The sequence below is a fragment of the Penicillium daleae genome (genome assembly GCF_028827525.1).
Source record: "Penicillium daleae strain IBT 16125 chromosome Unknown utg000007l_segment0_segment0, whole genome shotgun sequence".
Taxonomy (NCBI): Eukaryota; Fungi; Ascomycota; class Eurotiomycetes; order Eurotiales; family Aspergillaceae; genus Penicillium; species Penicillium daleae.
In genome coordinates this window covers 1,954,360-1,972,995 of record NW_026623155.1, presented here as the reverse complement: position 1 = coordinate 1,972,995, position 18,636 = coordinate 1,954,360, and the positions used below count along the sequence as shown (strand labels likewise).

Genomic DNA, 18,636 nt, shown 5'->3' with positions numbered 1-18,636 from the left:
CGAGAACTATCCAAAGGAAATATCCAATTCAACAGCAGTATAGTGCTCAAGGCTGGTCCAGGCAGAGATCAGTGTATAGCGAAAGGCAGGGTCAAACAGAAACGATAGACGAAAGACAAGAAGAAGGCAACAGCCACGCCGAAGGCAGAACAAGAAAAGTAAAAGAATGAGGCAACCTGAGATAACAGGGAAAGAGAGTGCAGAATACCAAACAGAGGAGAAAAGAAGAAATCCAGCATCCTCGAGGCATTGGGCCTATGTCGCCCGTTATGAACCAGCAACCCGTCCACCTGTCAACCTGTCAACCGCATTGTTTTGGCATGGACCGGTCCAGCCAGTGCGCTTTTCCCCGAACAAACCGCCATTGCCAGGGGCCAGAGTGGAACGATGGAGTTTCAGTCTCGGCGAGAATAGAACTGGGAACAGGAATGAAAGAACGCAGAAGAAAGGAAAGAGAGAGGGCGATGGCGCGCGCGACACAAAACGCCGTTGCAGTTGACGCCGGAGTGGCATGGGTGATGCTGATTGGTTGACAGGGAGAAGAGTGGGTCTGTTACAAACATCTGGAGAGGATGTGAGGCATGTGATTGGCTGGATTTCAATTAAAATTAGAATTTGCAGCAACTCAAGAGGCTCTTTGATCGAAGACCAGGAGGTTATTATTATTCTTACGCCATCTTCCTTAGTCTTCATATCGACGCCACCAGGTTAGTCCAATTTCCATAATCATCACAATTCAACTGTTGCTACCTACAGAATCGCATGGAACATCATATAGGCTCAGCTAAGCAGATCTACGATGCCTTCACAGTAAAAGTCCCTCCAATCCCCTCAAACGACTGGACCTGCCCGAGCACATTCTTGTAGTCCCCATAGTAATGCATCCGATACGTGCCACTCTGCACGGGATTCGGATCATCCACACTGTAATAATCATCCTCAATCTGCCACTGCAGAGTGACCTCGCTATAGCCGAGTACGGTGTTTGTACGCGTCCATGTAAACACCAAATTCCAGTCACGATCATTCCGAGCAACCTCCCAGTCTCCAGAGTCCGTCTGCCGCTCGACGGCCGCATAGGTAGACTCCTGGTGGAGATTGTTGCGCGGATTGGCGCCGACAAAGGTCGTGTTGACGAGGTCTCCGGGTCCGTAGGTCGTTGCTGGTGGGTTAGACACGACGTCACCAAACGACTTGCCAATCGGGGCATTGTCGTATACCACGCCCGTGATAAAACTGAGCGAGTTGTTAGTGTTGACGGGTGGGTTTGGGCCCACCGGGATCGTCGGTAGTTTGGCGACATCAGAGGCGCTGCCGAGGTAGGGGAGATACGTGAGGGTGAGGTTGATGTAGGCTGCGAGCGTACTAGGTCCATAGAGGGTGGAGGCCCCTTCATAGCGCTGGACGTTGTATTCCTCTTCGGTCGCGACATAATGTGCGTAACTGTTAGATGGAGCTCCCAGCACGACCTGTGGGTTTGACACGGAGAGGGTATCCTGGGCAGCTTGTGCAATCGCAGCCTTCCAGCGGCGTCCAGACATCGTTGTGGCTTCGCTGGTAGACACGACGATGAAGAGCTGACCAACTCGCAGTACCTGAATGTCCACAATGTCCGCGGCCCAGGCATAGGGCTCAGTCAGGGTTCCCACGTCAAGGAGGATGTCTTTGGCTCCCTGACACTTTTCTTGCTCCTCCGTAGGCTGGTGGATAAATGCGCGAGCCACCTTCCACAGAGGATTTTGAGCGGCTGGGCCGGTCGCGTTCTGTGTAAAGTCAAAAGCGCCTGGCCCGTCCGTTGTCCCGGCAGCGAACGAGTATCCCAGCGCGGCGGGACATGTTTTCAAGGTGGTGCCATTGAATGGTGACGGGAATGTGTATCCGTTCATGTCTTGGTACACATGGAACGAGCGAACATCCGAGCTACCAGTGATGGCAGTGCCCCCAGAACCTAGTTGTCCATAGAGAGTCTTCGCTGCGGTGTACTGGCGCTTGCCAATTTCGAAGCAGCTCTTCGCGCCATTGTCCTTCTCACGGAAGAAAGGACCTCGACCGTGGCAGGCCTCGTTTGTACCTGTGGCACGACGGGAAAGGCCCTGCGAAAGACCTCTCGCGCGGGATCCAGAAGAACCTCCACAGGTGCTATCTGAGTACGTGCACATTACATTCGATCCATCCTCGCACCACGCGCCCTCGACATTCGGGCTCGTGTCACCGACGTTAGATTGAGAGAATCCGATCACGACGTCGTCAGCAAATCTAGAATCATTATCCACGCTTCGCTCAAAGAGATATGCCGCGACTCCTTTGTTGTCACCGGTAACGATGGTATTGTTATTGTACATCGACGTGCCATGAACCGGGAACCAAGTTAGCACGGCCGAAGTCTTGTTATCCGACTCACGATCGAAGCGCAAGAGGGTCAGTGTCTTGTCAACATTGGCCGAGTACTTTGCCTTTTCTTCCTCAGGGTTATGATCATAAGAGTAAGGGCTGCGGTTGATGTTGGCATCTTCCAGGTCAATCGACCCGAAGGAAAGGCGTCCAGGAGTCAGACTCTCATGCGCACGCTTGATGGACAGGATAGTGCCGTCTACGATCGCTTGATAGCTCTGTTTGTCAAATCCCTTAGTCGGGATCTGCGGCAGCAGGTAGTTCATCCATGCGCCAGGACCAGAGTGAGAATGTGTCCCGGTCAAGGCAACGTTGTGCTCGCCATAGCGTGCATAGTCACCACCCAGCGCGGCGAGACCCTGTAGGACACCATGTCTCACAGCAGTATCGCCGGCGAGCGTGTCAAGGACCAGGTAGATGAAGGTGTCGTCGGGGTTGTTGGGGTCTGCGAATATGAACGCACGCGAGTAGATTCTTTGTCGCAGACCCGTACCCAGCTGGTTTAGACTGGCATAGCCATTAAAGTCTACTTCGACGATGGGGCTGAAAACCAAGTTAGTGATGGGATGTCCAGGATATTTAGATGACAGGTGCTGAATTATACCCAGTTACATCCGCCTTGCCGGCACCCACCAGGAACAGACTATCATCAGTCGCAGCGCCCGCTCTGTTTCTCCACTGATTGAGGTTTCTGTTGAAGCTTGACGGAGGAAGTTGATCCGTGTGGCGCATCACGGCAATCAACTGCATAAAAACGAGCAGCGTCACCGCAACTGCACCAAAGGCGGTGCCAAGTCGAAGGTTCGCCATAGTTTGGGTTATATTGCAGTATAGATTATGACATCAGGGCGTGTGCCGCGTTCACAGGTCCTCCCCAACAGTAGATGTCCGAGGGGTTATGAGTGTTTTCGTAGATTAAACAACCGAGGCGAGGGCGACATGCGAGTACTTATGAAGCTGATTGATAGGCTCGGAGGCACGGGAAGCCTATGACCGAGGAGGCAGTCAGAGACGCAGTAGATCATTACCCAGCCTTGGCATAGGTAAGCCTTCGGAGCTGAACCCTAGTGAAGATAGTGGAAGTCGATTTGCAGGAGGGGAGAGTCGCATTCTCGCTAAGCGATGGGCGTGTGATGAGTGACGAGGAAGGAGCTGGGAACAGGGTTCGAGGGATCGTCCTGCATGGGAACCCTTTGGCATTCCGCGGGCCCAACTGGGTTTAGACTATCAGGCTATTAGGACGACAAGACTTGTTTTTGGTCAAGCTTCCCCCGCTCGGAGATGTACATGATCCCGATCTGTTGACATATGCATGGGTAGCTACTATGTACATAGGTCTCAAAGCAGATGCCGACCCTCTTTCTGGAGTCGGTTAGGTACTACAAGTAGTGATCAGCATTGCACTCAGGTACCGACACGATCCTGTTCGAGGCCATGATCATCAGGGTTACACCGCTGTCTGTTCGACCGGCGGTCATCGCGTGCCATTCGCTGGACAGCCACGGAGCCTAATGTGATAGTTGGACCGTCGGAGATCCAATAGTTTCCAGCGGGGAAGCACCAATCGATATTGGCCAGTTGATACGTACAGGACGGGAGGAGTCACATGACCTTGTCTTCAAACGACTCACCGCCTTGAGCGTGATCCCAGCATTTCCATCCGCTTCAGATTCGATTCCAGATCCACGCTTCAACAGCAGTAATTGACACCCCAAATTCTCAAAATGTCCCTCATCAACGAAATCCACGACTCTCTACCTTGTTCGTCCCCTTCACCACCCCATTGTCACATTTCAATCCGACTAACCCCAACCAGACATCGACGCCGAGCCCTCAGCCGTCGCGCGCCAAAAAGCTCAACAGCTCATCAACGCCGAGCTCGCCCCAGAACACTCATCAATCCTCCACCCGTCCATCCCCGCCAGTCCAGAATCAAAATTCTCCCCTTTCATCCAACAAGAGCTCGAGCGCAAAGCCACGGGTGCCCCCCCTCACTGGCGGCATCGATCTCTCCCGCTACGAAGCCCCGGAACCCCCAACCCGGACCTCCGACACTGATGCCCCCGATCTACCCGAGTGGCAGGAGACCCTCCTGAAGGCATGCACATCCAGCTCGCACTTGGCCAAGCGACACGAGAACCTCGCGCTGCTGGAAGAACACGGCAAGAACGCGTGGCTGATCGGTAACGCGCAATTGGAGGAGGTCCTGCGTGGGCTGGAGAAGGAGCTGGCAGAGACTAAGAGTGCCTCGGAGGATGTCAACAAGCAGCGCAAGATTGCGCAGGATGCAAGCTTTGGCGAGCTGGCTAGTCTCGAGGAGACGTGGAAACGTGGTGTTGGCGCGGTGTTGGACGTCGAGTTGGCCTCGGAGGGCTTGCGGATGCAGATTCTGGAGCAAAGGCGGTTGGCGGCGCAGCAGCAGGCGCGGTAAACTGGTTGACTGGAGGATTACATTCAATTACCTTTCTACGTCTTGTCAAGCGGGTTGTTCTGTTTCGCAGTGGGTGACACTGCACGACTTGAAAAAGACCTTTTTTCGTCCGTGCTGAACTGTTTGTTGCACGAGTTTTACTCTGAGAAACGACTGCGCTTGACACATGGGCTGGCGGCATGTCTGACAACATGGTTGTCATCTTCAAGGTATCATCGCGCAGCGGCCCCCCGATGCTATCGAAGACCCTTCCATTCTCAGGGTACACAATTCTTGTCCAAGAGCGCACCAGTGATTGTCGCGGGGTCGCAGATATTTCGTTGCTGCCATGCCTATCTCCGGCGGAATTGGCAAGGTGGTGAACACTGGCCTTTGCACGTATTGGAGAAATCAAGCAGAACTCGCCTTCCCGCTTTTATGCTGATACCTGAGACTATCCTAGTCGAGAATCATCCCGGAGCTTGGCGTCTCTGCCACAGTATCGAGTAAAATCGATCGACTCAACAGGTCCCACCTGGCTTGAGAATGCCACTGAGTCAATATACCCATTGCATATTGTTCTATCTCTCGATAATAAATGACTATTTACATTTTCCAAATTGAAGCCAGAAAAAGAGAAACCAGAAGCCAGTACAGAACAGAGTACAGATGTTCCATTAAACGCTATCGGCTATGCTCGATAAGAAATAAGATAAATTCAACACATACGCCTTGCGTTAAAGCCGCTATGCGCTCTCATAACTTCTTCTCCGGCGAAACGAGCTTAACCTCCACCCCATCCTTTCCCACCGAAAGCGCACCACCCTCCACCATCCCCTTAACCTCCGCAACCCTCTTCGCATCCGCCTTCCCATTCCAGTCCACAAGCTGCTTACACATCCCATCTATCGTCGTAAGAACAGGTTTATACCCCAACCCTCCCTCCTCAGGCGCCCTCCTCGCCCGCGCATCATCCGCAATACAATAAACATCCGAAATCGCAAACAGCGACGGCTGAATCTGCAACAGATCCCCCGTTACCTTGGGCAGAAGCCATGGCAGCACTGCGTGCTGGATGTAGACGTATGCTTCGACGAGGTAGGCTACCAGCAGGAGGGGCAGGGGTTGGAGGATTGGAAAGGCGACGGGTGTGGTGGAGAGGGTTGTTAGGATGGTGTAGATGTCAGAGAAGGCGATTGCGGGATTGGGGTCCGTTACGACGAAGGATTGGCCGCCTGTATTTGGGAGGGTGCTTGTGGGACGGGATTGTTCGAGGAGGCGGGCCTCGTAGAGGAGGTGTGCTAGGGAAACATTTTCGGCGTTGACGAAGCTTTGGATTACGGGGGAGACCCAGCTGTTGTTTGTATTAGTTGGTGTTTGTTTTATCTGCGATGCGTTCTGGTTTCTTGGTGGTCTGGATGCTGGATTCGATTGTGTCGTTTTGGGGGAGAGGGGGTTGTATACTTACGTAGGACTTCCGCCGTTGCGCAGATACACGCCGGTGACTGTCATGCTCGCATCGCTTCCAATACCGTAGATTCCATTCGCAGGTCTGATACAGCCAGTTCGGAACCCGGCGTCTGGGTCATCGGCCGCGCGGACAAGACGCTCCGCTTCAATCTTCGACACGGCATAATTACCGAAGAACTCATCATGACGCTCTGGCAGCTTCGCATCATCGCTGAGAATCTGCATCACCCGCTGAGGCAGCTTCTCCCATGGCATGATCCAAAAGTTCGGTTTGTGCAGGGTCACTGAGCCAGATGAAGTAGAGACGAAGCAGGTAGCGCCGCTTTTCTTGGAAGCATTGAGGATGTTTCTGGTTCCGTCGACATTGACCTTTGCGCATAGAGGAAGGTGGATCTCAAGACGCTCGAAAGGACGAATTGTTGCGGCAGTGTGGAAGACGGTAAGAGGAAGGTTGGCCACGGTTTCTGGCCATGGTTGCTCGAAAGATGTGGATACGGCGAGTTCATCGGTGATATTGGTCTTGATAAAGGTGACACCGCGGTCGAGAATGTCTTGCGTTGCTGGGAGAAGATCTAGAATCCGTAATGAAGCCGGATCTTCGCCTCGAGCGAGGAGATGTGAAACGATCCAGCCGCCCACGAGACCTGTCAGAATAAGAGTGTTAGTCAGGGGGCTCTATCTCATTGGGGAGTGTTCTTGCTTCTTCGGTCACTTGTTTTCCTCGCACGGTTTCAAATCAGACCGCATCAGGTGACAGCAAAAGCAATGAGGAAGCAGCATAGAAAGTACAGAAAGTACACAAGAGGGCCACGTACCCGATCCACCCACAACGATGTAACGGCGCGACTGCTTCGGGGGCAGACTGTCAGTGATATCGATTGGGTTCTCGAGGGCTTTCTTGTAAGCCGCCTTGACCTGGTCGACAGTCCAGCGATGCGGGGAGCATTTGCGGGCCTCATCGGGGACCCGTTTCATGGCTGCGTTGACATGGTAGAGATACAGCGCTGCCACGCCGAGGGAGGTGAATATGATGGAGATCATAGCTGTAATTTTGCAGTCCGCGATTCGATTCGATCCAGTGTCCAGGTGAACAATCTCATTCCAAGTTCGGACCAAAAAGAGCCAGCTTCGGCGAATATGAAGCTCGAGCTGGTGCACAGGGCGCTCTTCCTCCGTCCCTCAGTGCTCGCAGAGTATGATGTAGAGATTCTTGGTTGAACTCAGAGGGAAGAATCGAAAAGAAAGCGATGACGGGGAAAGCTCCTGGATCGCGGAGAGTGTCCGACCACCGCGGGCGTGGTCAACACGAAACAGTCCAGTGGCTTGGATGGCGCGTGTCTTTGCGTGGTGAGTCTGCAGGAAACGGGTATAGTTCGGGGAAGGTAGCTACAGTACTTGGAAGTACAGTACAGTCAGTCGCAAGGTAAGAAGGGGAAAAAAGAGACGAATGATGCGCAAAAAAAAAAAGCAGAATCATATTCCATATTATTGTCAAGTAAGACAAACTCCATCGTCAGCGAAGCGACGTGTCTCTAACATCCTTTATTGGTAGTATCATGACCCCATCATCGTCGCATCGTTGAGCACTGGGCCTATTCTTTTTTGGGTAGGGTCGCTTAGAGTTAGTCGGGTCGGTTAGTCTAAACGAGGCAAACCGTTGGCTGTGGTTGGCTGGCCGCATGCTTATTTCTCCGAGAAAACGGCAATGCGTGGGGGGGATTATTGAAGCGAGCTTGTTAAACCGGAATGGGACCGCGAGGGGGCGATCCAGATGGCCATTTAAGATTTTTAAGGTCGGACACTACGGAGGAGACATGTTTCTTTGTTTCTTGGCCGGGCCAGACCTGGTCCAATTGGTGCCTCCTTCTTTGACCGGTGATGAAGCTTGCTCAACGGAGCTATGATTAGCCCCGATCGGGTACGTTTAATTTTAAAGCTGGGACAACACATCCACGGATGTTGGCATGATGATAGATCGTCCACGTAGAATGATCAGAGCTGACTATTGAAAGTACAGCAATGAGTTGTCCTTCCATAGGCGATGGGACATATAGTAAAGTATAAGTAAGAGCATGGGGTACGTCTGTCTGGAAGCGGCAGTGGGCCATCTGAATCAGGAGACATTCAACCTTCAAACAGACTCAGTCCACAATACTTGGAATCTCTTCTAGGAGATCATTCCATCGGTAAACACAGGACTCCATGCGATACATCACTGATTGATGTCGAGAAATGCTTGTCGGAGGGGTTTCAACCTCGTGGAAACGCCACAGCCTATGCAAGTCTTAAGTCCTCAGCCCCAACTCCCAACTCCGCCGCGGAAGCATTCCGTCTTTCCGCCTCCCCCGATATCAACGCTCGCGGATGGAGATCGCACTTTTTCTGAACCAGAGTCGATCTCGCCAGCGTTCGGAACCCGTCCTCGGCATGCCATGGCCCACTTCAACCAAATGATGCCGGACGGGTATTTCCCTACCCGAAATCTCACCTGTACAGGGGCCCGATCTCGATATCGCCCTATCCCGGCACTTGCAGACTTTCTGTACCAAACTCTGTCCCCGTGCCCAGAGATCAATCGCAGCGAACACCGACCATGCAATCCCCCGCAGACTTGGCCCTAGCAGGGACCTCACAGCCAACAAAGTACATACAATGTCTACGTACTTCCTGTTGGCTCCCGACTTGCATATGCTTGTCGTGATCGTACCTGGGGATGGTGTATTCGGCAAACCGGCACGCTAAGGGCAGACCGCACATCCACTCAGGTGAGCACTTTGTATGTATCCACCTTTCAAGGAAAAAGGGGGATTTCCGAGTACGACTGCGACTGCCCTCGCTCGGCTTCAATTGGACAGCCCTAATGGGGACGGTTTACCCACGGGGAACCGCTCCACGGAGTCTATTCAGACTGAAGAGAGAGGGGGAAATAGACACAATATCCTCTCGGTGCGCATCATTATTACGCGGTAAATGTAAACCACCAAACACGCTGGAGATATATACTTCAGCGTTGAGTGGCTTGTACCTCGGTCTACTTGCCGAGATCAACACCCCCTCGGCTCTTCCTTTGGGCTCCCATTCCACACAAATTGCGTCGTCCCTGCTGTGCCACAAGGCTTTGACCCTCGTTGTCATAGAGCCTGGCCTTATCAGTTACTTTCAAGGCCCCACCTGGTCCGTGGTGGTTCGAAAAATTTCCTGTCCACAGGTTGGGTAGAAAGAGTGCTTGTAACGACCTCTTGCTTTCACGATTTTGCTTGTCTCGTTCTTTCTCTCTGCGACTTCTTGTTCTCTCTATCTCCCAGGGTGTTTCCCGTAGATACGAGCTCGATCTTGGTCGGTGGAGAGATCACTTCTATGCCCGCCGATTTCGGAGTATCTGTACATGCTCATGCTGTTCCTTGCCCGTGCTGGAAGCTTGTAACGAAATAGCATCGCTCACCAGCGGCGTTCGTCTCCAAAGAGTCAGCCCTAATAACACCCTATTCATTCAAAGCACGCCACATCCGAGGACACAGGCCCGTTTGATGCGATAAAGAAGAATAAGCTTGTCTCACTAGGTGAACTCCGAGCTCCTTCATCAGCAGATCGATCATCAACACAGAATGTCATCTCAAACATCCGCTTCCACAGAGTCCCACTCTCCTTCTGGCGAAAAATGGCCGCACAATACGGAGCGAACATCGCGCGACTCCGACTCCATCGTTTCTGTGTCTTCGGCAGATACTGAGACCGACCATGATGCACTGGGCAAGACGTTGACGGTGCGCGCATCGCGGGTCTCAGATCATATGTCCCTCGCAGAGCGGGTGACGACTATTCCGACGAATGTAACGGCAGATCCGAACTTTGAAGTTGATTGGGATGGTGAAGATGATCCTGAGAATCCGAAGAATTGGACGTTGCAATATAAAGCTATGGGACTGTTGTTTTTGTCCTGGAATACGCTGATAGTGTGAGTTTTGCGTATTGATTGGCTTTTTCGTGACGTCTTAAGCCTCCGTGAATGGGGACAATGAATTTGCGAATCGAGTGCTGATCCATGAAAAAGTGTCCTTTATTCCACATCCTATACATCAGGCGTCGAGCTCATCGGCGAAGAATTCCACAAATCCAACACCATCGTCACCCTGGGATTGACCTTTTACCTGATCGGTCTCGCCATCGGATCCATGTTCATGGCCCCGCTCAGCGAAGTTTATGGCCGAAAGCCCGTCTGTGTTGCTTGTTTAGCCGTGTTCACAGTCCTGATTATTCCATGCGCCCTGGCCAAGTCGGTGACAGCCTTGATCGTGGTCCGCTTTTTCGGCGCCTTCTTTGGCAGTGTGATGATTTCGACTGCACCGGGTATGGTGGCTGATCTGGTAGATGATGATCATCGGGCGTTGGCTATCTCGATCTGGAGTATTGGGCCGTTGAATGGACCTGGTTTGTGCACCTTCGCTGGAGTTCTGTTTAGATATCACTGACAAACGTATATAGTGCTGGGCCCCGTGATTGGTGGGTTCGTTACGCAATATCTGGGCTGGCGCTGGATGTGCTGGATTGCACTGATTCTCTCAGCCGTTGCCCTGGTTTTCGCTGTTATTCTGAAGGAGACATATGCGCCCACTCTACTGCAGAAGAAGGCAGCTCGGCTCCGCAAGGAAACGGATGACTCACGCTGGTGGTCTCGCTACGACCAGAAGGCGAGTCTGCCCGAGATCCTGGCACTGAATCTCAGCCGACCATTCGTAATGGCTGTTACCGAGCCAATCTGGTAAGACCTGACCCCACGCCAGCGTAGTCATGCAACACTCGCAAATTAACCATCTTCTCCAGCATCTTCTGGAACATTTACATCGCCATCGTCTACAGCATTCTCTACCTCTGTTTCACCGCGTATCCGATTGTCTTCCAAGACATTCGCGGTTGGGACCTGGGTTTCTCAGGCCTAGCCTTCCTCGGCATTGGCGTCGGCGTACTCATCACCATCGCCTGTGAACCCCTGATCCGCCGACTGATCAACAGCCACGCAAAGGACCCAGAGACCGGCCGTGTCCACCCCGAAGCAATGGTCTCCATCGTCTGCATCTGTTCCATGCTCATTCCCATCGGCGAGCTCTGGTTCGCCTGGACATGCTCGCCCGCCTCGATCCATTGGATCGTGCCCTTACTCGCGGGCATTCCCTTCGGCGCGGGAAACACGGGTGTCTTCATCTACGCCTCCAACTACCTCACCTACAGCTACGGCATGTACGCTGCGTCTGCACTTGCCGGCAACTCAGTCATCCGCAGTGTGTTGGGCGGTGTCCTGCCACTAGTGGGATCGTACATGTACGCAGGTCTTGGTGCGAATTGGTCCGGCACATTGCTGGGCTTGTTGGAGGTGGCTATCGTGCCAATTCCATTCGTGTTCTACAAGTATGGGCATAAGATCCGCATGAAGAGTACTTTGATCGTGCGCATGCAGGAAGATAAGAAGAGGTTGGAAGGAAAGCGGGCGCGGAGGACGCCGAGAACGCAGCAGGCGCTTGCAGGTGATGTTGAGAAGCAGGATGATAATGTCTAATGCTGTTTCGGTGTTCTCTTGTGTTTGGTCTTTGCAGTGGTCTGATACCCAGTTGTCTTTGCATTGGAGGTGTTTGAAAGTGTTGGTCAGTCGGATTGACCGCTAAAAATTTGCATGAGCGTTGCGATGTATTAATATAAACGAATTAATTTCATTCATTTCGAGGTTCGTTATGCTGGGTTCATGTTCTGTTCTCGTAAGGACGTGATATTATATCATACAGGAATACGCAGGCGCCGCTCCACGTCTTGTGCATTGCGCAGGATACGCTCGTACTCGCCCAATGCGATACCACCCGCTGGAAAGACCATCACAGCGTCGATGTGTACCGGTCGAGGTGTGACTCTAATTGGTGCCGTCACGGTCTCAGAAGGCCCAGTAGATTGCTGTGAGCTAAGTTGAGACGAGGAGAACGATGGGCTTGACGTGCCTGAGTCTCGGACATAGCCCAGAACGTTTAGCCAAGCGCCGACCCGAAGCTCCTCCGAGGTGAGGTCCTGCAGTACGGCATTGACATCCACTGAGACTGAGTTGGGGTCGGTTTTTTTCAATGGATAGTTGTGCTCCAGAATTAGATTGCCGGTGTTGACATCATATTGCCTCACGCTGAACTCTAGAAGTTAGATATTCGTCGTACATATACATTGCCAGGACGTACCAGCCTAGAAAGCGAACTTTAGTATCCGTCGCCAACGATGGGAGATCACAGAGAAAGACCCAGGTCGAGGGACGAGGCCCATTCATCCCTGGGATGAAGGGAAAATTCGAATAACTGGATCTTCAGTGTCGTTTTGATATTCTCAATAAAAAGAAGTCAAAGCAGCCGTCGGCCAGTTGAGGCGCACGCCACGTGACCCCCTATCAAGCGTATGTCATCGGCCCATCGAGGGGAATCAACTCCCCTCCATTTTGGCTTCGTCCGTGACTACGCCCGCCAACCCGTGATTCCTGAGCCTGTCGTGCCCTAATCTCATCCTTAGCCCGCTCATTAAACCGCTCTCCTCTTCTTTGACTTCTACCTTGACTCTACGCTATCCCCACGGCCCTTGACTTTTGCCGGGAGCCTACCCAACCCACCTCCGCCCTCTTACGAGCCGCACGAGTCGCAAGGATCCCTGCACTACCAGTGCTGCCTGATCAGCTCAGATAAACACCACCCACATACCCACCTACTAGACCTCACCAACGCAAATCGCATCTCGTCCACCAAACATGTGGTCCTGGTTCGGCGGCGCCGCCGCTCAAAAGCGGAAGGATGCCCCCAAGAACGCCATCCTCGGCCTCCGAGCTCAGCTGGAGATGCTGCAGAAGCGCGAGAAGCACCTTGAGAACCAAATCGCGGAGCAAGACGCCGCAGCACGGAAACACGTCGCCACAAATAAGAACGGTACAGTTCTCCCCCGGACCCCCGCAAATCTAAACTTTGGGGATAGCGCATGCCTGTAGAGTTTTGAGGGCGATAAGGGCTAACGCAGGGATTTTCTTGGTATTTATAGCCGCCAAAGCTGCTCTGCGACGGAAACATCAGCATGAGAAGAACCTTGAGCAGACCTCGGCGCAGGTCGTGCAGCTCGAGCAACAGATTTACTCGATCGAAGCGGCGAATATCAACCACGAGACGCTCCAGGCTATGAAGTCGGCTGGTGATGCTATGAAGCAGATTCATGGCGGTATGAGTCTGGACCAGGTCGACGAGACGATGTACGTGCTGAGTGCCCCAGAGACGAGAGGTCCTCCTGGATTGGAGATGCGAGTGATTCCGACTAGAATATGTTTGCTGATGATCATCTTGCAGGGACAAACTCCGAGAACAACATCAACTCAGCCAGGAAATTGGCGACGCTATTACGAACATGCCGCTGGGCGAGCAGATGGACGAGGGAGAGCTGGACGCCGAGTTGGAGGGGTTGGAGCAGGAGGCTATGGACGAGCGTATGCTCAACACTGGGCCTACGCCAGTGGGAACTCGGTTGGAGGGCCTACCTGCTGCTGGAAATACAGAGCGTAAGTTTCACACGACCACAAGCCGCCATTTGCTGGTTCTCCACGGAGTGCTGTGCTAACATCAGACAGTCAACAAGCCACACGCAGCCGAGGAAGAAGACGAGGAGGCCGAATTGGCCAAGCTCAAGGCTGAAATGGCCATGTAGCGAGTCATCGGTCCTTGAATATTAACATACGCATTTTGCACTTTCTCTTTGTCTTGTCTCTTTTGGTGCAGGGGAGGGGGTTCTTGTCTTCATCACCCATGCATTGAATGCTCTTCCTATATCGTTTCTTCTCTCGCAAGCAAGCCCTGTGTATCCTTTCTTTCCTTGTATCCTGGCGCTAAGTGTTTAACTCAAATGCTTTTCTTGATTTTCCCGCTCTATACATTTTCAATATGGCTCAGAACCTCCCTTGGAATCGCGATTGCTCTACTCTACACACTTCACATATTCCCGTCTTAAATAACCCGAGAAACCAATCGAGTCTGCTGTGCTCTTTTCTTTTCTACGTTTCTCATTTCTTTTTACTTTTTACTTTCTGTTTCCTTTTCATCATTAATTTTTCTAGATATTCTTTTATCTGTGGATGTAAGGTGTCTTATCATGGACCTGCAATACAACTGAACCAAATTTTGACAAGCTATTGGGCTATTGAGCATCTGTGCTACTAGTCTTGAAATCATGCGTAGAGACAACGCTCAGTTTCCTCGTCAAAATTAATCTCAAAGTACGAGGACAAAATCACTACATGTGAATCACTTGGTCGGGAATGTCTGTATAGTGGATGCTCGAAATATCCCCATTAGAATCGCCATAAGCCCGTTCTATTACAACTTAATTCATTACTCTCATCCAATAAGCCATGTAACGTGATCTACTGAGCGAGCTAGGCTAGGGAACCCGGAAGTGCAGTAGACATGCCTTGCCACCCGAGTCCAACTTGTGACGCGACATCAGATACATAACTCCATTCGCGCCGAGAATACATGAAGTACTGGAAGAAGAAAATAGTAATAGCATTTCCCAGAAACAGCAACTCCCATGGCACGTTTGTGGAAATCCCGCCAAGATTGAATTGAAAACCACACCCATTCCCATGCTAAACCAGAATCAGAAAAAAGTCCCCGAGATTGTTCGTCCAAAAAATGAAGAAACCCATCGCCCGTAGCAAGATACTGTTAGAAACCACTCCCCCATGAAGACGTAACGTAACTCCTTTTGAAAAGAACGAGTGTTGAAGCGAAAGCGAAAGAGAGTTTAAATGGGCAATGGAATGCCAGGGCATCCTCGAAGGGAAACGTGACCTTCGAACAGACTGGTGAAAGACTTGTCTGTGCGAGTATTTTGCGCTTCGTTTTCAAGGGTACCAGGCATAACTTTTCGATGGCTGCGCACGCAGCCCGTCTTGCTCCTCAGTGCTCCACTTTGACTTCCACTGAATCTCACGGGCGGCCGCATCGATCAGGGCGTCTTTGCAGTCATCGGGCATAAGGGAGATGATCTCGGGCGTCATGAACTCCGGGTGCTTGGGGTTGGCGATACTGGCGAGGCCATTGGGGTTCAGGTTTCGCAAGTCACCGTCTGGGCCGGGAATGCCCATATTCGAATATGGCGGTGACTCGTAGACAGTGTCCGTGACAACGTAGCGATCGGAGATGTGCGAGGGGACGGGCGTGAAGATGGTGGTGTTTTGGTCATCAGGCTTGTCGGCGGAGTCGGTGGGCTCGGCAGATGCAGATTGAGAGGCTGTGGTAGACTTCTTGTTCGTAATGCTGAGCGTAGACATGAGCTCGGCAGTGCTGCGGACGTCAGAGGGAGGCACACGCTCCCAGCGGGCGTGAGTGGGTTGCATGATTTGAGGGTATTGCATGGTGTTGGTGTGGACGTCGTAAATGCCGTCCATCGTGGCGAGACGCATTTCGACGAGCTTGGAGTTGAATTGGCTGGGTTGGTTAAGTCAGTTACAACGATCCTTGGGTTGATACTGGGTTACCAGGTTGAGGAAGAAATTCTTACCTTGCAGCGCGGGCATGCTCGAGCATCCAGTTCTCGTCTGTTACCGGGATTCGTCGCTTCTTCGGGTCGAGAGGCTTCCCGCCAGCCATCGGGACCGAAGGGGCGTTCGTATGGTAAACGCTACTAGCACCATGCCATGCGACATACTGATTGCGGTTGTATGGCTCCCCGGGGGCGGGGAGTTTGTCCTCTGGAACGGCCAGCTCTCCGTCCACATCACCGCGTTCCCGAGCAGCTTGTTCATCATAGTCGTCGGAAATTTTCTTACCGCCGACGACGATCTTGGCGCCGAATTCACGGAACACTGAGCGTGCTGTGACCACACCGATAGCACGACCTTTGTACGAATGCGGGATGATATCTCGCTCGATAAGATCGCGCTTGGCATCGTCGTCGATGATGATCTTGTAAAGCATCTTGTGCTTTTGGAAGAACAGGTACGAGTCTCGGAAGCCGATGCATCGCGCTGGCTCGGTCGACAGCATGTAGAGCTTGTCACCACGGTTGAGGATGGTGAAAGTACGGACTCGATATTCGCGGCCGCCGAGGAGATGGCCGTTCTCATCGACCTTGCTGTCACCCACCGGGTTTGGCGGGAGGGCCACTTCATCTCCAATCACATCCATCATGTTTCCTTCTTTGTCAACGGGGACTTGGGTGTTGTGGACAGGTCCGCGATTACGTGCCCAGCGGCCACCGCTTGCAGCAGGGCGACCTCGTCGGCGCTTGACGGGAGTTGTGACGCGAATTGGGGTTTGGGAGCCGTCTGGCGCATCCCAGTCTGGTGGGCGATTTTTGGGTGGACGACCGAGACGGCGTTTGCGCGGGATGGCGGGACGGCCAATCGCGTGGGTAGGAGTATCTGCCGCGCCTTCAAGTTGTGTAGTGTCGTCGACTGCGGGTGTTCCAGTGTTTTCTTCGTCCTTGGATTCGCCTGGCGTGTCGGCCTGCATTTGGTCTTCGTCTTTCTCATCGGCTTCCGGCTCCACGTCGGGGTCGTCGTCGGGGGAGTTTGGCTCTTCAATGGGGGGTGATGAGGGCTGTGAAGGAGGTGCATCTATCATTTCTTCGTCGGAGAGGTCTGGTAACGTTGGAACATTTTCTGGGGATATAGTTAGTCGCAACGCGTTTAACAGGGGGAATTGAATATAAAAACTGGGTGTTTTTAAAAGCTTGATCACTCTAGGGCACTTACTCATCGATTTAGCCGCTGCTTGGGCGGCCGCCCTTAGCTTTCGAGGCATCTTTGCGACAACTGGGGGAGTCTCAATGTGCAAGGCGATATCCGTCCGATGTGAACGGGCAGCTGTTTTGGCAAAACTGATGATCCCCGTATAATCACGTGATAACCATTATATCACGTGAACCAGGCCATTTGCTCACCGCCTTGGCGGATCAACCATTCACGTGACTGAGGGTCATGTCCTGGGCATGTGATCAGCCCTGAGCCCCATCCCATGACGTCACAGTACCCCTCCCCCTCGTTGAGCTCCAGCACGGCGGATCAGCAGGCCTCGTCGTCTGGTCGTGGTTCTAGACTCAACACAGCCCTCTTCTGTTTCAAATTCCATTATAATCATCCGGTACTGGTCAGTGGACAATTATTATGGTGTCACTGGACTGGACGACAATAGAGAGTTAGTTACCCATTCATTGCTGCACGATGAGCTCATGCTCGGGATTGCCATACAGTTTAGCCTACTCCAACCATAACGGTTCACCGGGCGGCTAACTAGCTCGCCGTTCTCTCCCGAGATAATCGTGCTTGAACAATGTTTTAGTCCCGCCGCTAGAACGGCCCCTAACCACTTAATTGCACTGTAGCAGACTGGCAGTTGCCCTACCAGACATCGAACCTCCGAATAGGTGGGCTCTGTGCGCTACGCTCAATATATCGTCGACTATGCTCCTTATGAAATCCATTAGTCTCCTCTACTATTGGATATCATTAAATTTATTTTCATTACTGAAATTATAGCTCTCAGTAGCCATATTAGGGTATACTCCTATACACTAGTAATAATTGTCTACAGACAACTTGGTACCGGCCTGGCTATCACATGCAACTATATCTCGATGTTATCCCTGTCTTTTCATCCTTCTCAGAGGTTTGACGTCCCATGAGACCAACCCAATTCATCAGAAGAAACCTGCTTTGAAGAATTTCATGGCCACTTAGACTCAACAACCATATACCACGATCTGCTGGCTCAGACCTGAGCATCCTGTGTCAACACTGGACGATGCAGCAAGCCCTTCCTGTCAAGCATGTCATTCTGCACTCTTATCAGCCAATCCGACGGCTTTCTGTCCCTCAACGCTTCCAGAAGTGTCTACTGGGCCCTTCGAATGCAGTAGGACCCCTCAGTAACCTCGGGAAGAGAGTCGGGTGCATGGCTAGCTAGACGCATGGCTGTACGGCTACATAGCTGACGATCGTGGCACAGCATAGCAGCTGGCAGGTGAGCTGCGAATAGGAATCTCCGTCGCTATTTTCAATTTCAGGTTTGGCCCTAAGGATTTTACTAAACTAGAATTGTTCATGCAGATAGTGTTATGCTGCCGGAGTGCAGGACTTGGTCAGGCAGGTAGCGGGTAACAAGGCATAAGTACACTTGATGTACAGAAAAATGCTGTACTACTACGGCTTTACTGTCGCGGGACTGGAATGAGGCGCTTACCTCGGAAAGGCCGAGGAACTTGGAAGATCTACATGAACCTACCGACACTGATCTATTCTCGTGCGTGAATTATTTAGCGGACCTAATATTGCAATACCGGATACGGCGATCCTGGACTATAGCAGAGAA

At 52.2% G+C, this 18,636-nt stretch overlaps 7 protein-coding genes across 7 annotated transcripts; 3 read left to right on the top strand and 4 right to left on the bottom strand.

Annotated features, from left to right (window-relative positions):
- Positions 1 to 794: 794 nt before the first annotated feature.
- Positions 795 to 3,201, bottom strand: N7458_007878 (neutral/alkaline ceramidase; the record flags this gene model as incomplete). Its single annotated transcript, XM_056911260.1, has 2 exons — positions 795 to 2,934; positions 2,996 to 3,201. 2 exons carry the CDS (start codon positions 3,199 to 3,201, stop codon positions 795 to 797), a joined length of 2,346 nt encoding a protein of 781 aa, XP_056764086.1.
- A 914-nt stretch (positions 3,202 to 4,115) lies between these two features.
- Positions 4,116 to 4,822, top strand: N7458_007877 (pre-mRNA-splicing factor SPF27 family protein; the record flags this gene model as incomplete). Its single annotated transcript, XM_056911259.1, has 3 exons — positions 4,116 to 4,152; positions 4,208 to 4,372; positions 4,416 to 4,822. The coding sequence occupies 3 exons, from the start codon at positions 4,116 to 4,118 to the stop codon at positions 4,820 to 4,822; spliced, it is 609 nt and encodes a 202-aa protein (XP_056764085.1).
- Positions 4,823 to 5,557: 735 nt separating this feature from the next.
- Positions 5,558 to 7,312, bottom strand: N7458_007876 (putative 3-beta hydroxysteroid dehydrogenase/isomerase family protein; the record flags this gene model as incomplete). Its single annotated transcript, XM_056911258.1, has 3 exons — positions 5,558 to 6,155; positions 6,270 to 6,915; positions 7,087 to 7,312. 3 exons carry the CDS (start codon positions 7,310 to 7,312, stop codon positions 5,558 to 5,560), a joined length of 1,470 nt encoding a protein of 489 aa, XP_056764084.1.
- Positions 7,313 to 9,876: 2,564 nt separating this feature from the next.
- Positions 9,877 to 11,822, top strand: N7458_007875 (MFS transporter; the record flags this gene model as incomplete). Its single annotated transcript, XM_056911257.1, has 4 exons — positions 9,877 to 10,226; positions 10,323 to 10,699; positions 10,754 to 11,030; positions 11,093 to 11,822. 4 exons carry the CDS (start codon positions 9,877 to 9,879, stop codon positions 11,820 to 11,822), a joined length of 1,734 nt encoding a protein of 577 aa, XP_056764083.1.
- Positions 11,823 to 12,037: 215 nt separating this feature from the next.
- N7458_007874 (nuclear telomere cap complex subunit Ten1) lies at positions 12,038 to 12,566 on the bottom strand (the record flags this gene model as incomplete). Its single annotated transcript, XM_056911256.1, has 2 exons — positions 12,038 to 12,428; positions 12,481 to 12,566. The coding sequence occupies 2 exons, from the start codon at positions 12,564 to 12,566 to the stop codon at positions 12,038 to 12,040; spliced, it is 477 nt and encodes a 158-aa protein (XP_056764082.1).
- Positions 12,567 to 13,034: 468 nt separating this feature from the next.
- N7458_007873 (ESCRT-III subunit protein SNF7) lies at positions 13,035 to 13,972 on the top strand (the record flags this gene model as incomplete). Its single annotated transcript, XM_056911255.1, has 4 exons — positions 13,035 to 13,209; positions 13,319 to 13,523; positions 13,618 to 13,826; positions 13,896 to 13,972. The coding sequence occupies 4 exons, from the start codon at positions 13,035 to 13,037 to the stop codon at positions 13,970 to 13,972; spliced, it is 666 nt and encodes a 221-aa protein (XP_056764081.1).
- A 1,195-nt stretch (positions 13,973 to 15,167) lies between these two features.
- N7458_007872 (chromatin structure-remodeling complex subunit RSC7) lies at positions 15,168 to 17,070 on the bottom strand (the record flags this gene model as incomplete). The annotated part of the gene is made up of 3 exons (XM_056911254.1): positions 15,168 to 15,753; positions 15,827 to 16,928; positions 17,022 to 17,070. The coding sequence occupies 3 exons, from the start codon at positions 17,068 to 17,070 to the stop codon at positions 15,168 to 15,170; spliced, it is 1,737 nt and encodes a 578-aa protein (XP_056764080.1).
- Positions 17,071 to 18,636: the final 1,566 nt, after the last annotated feature.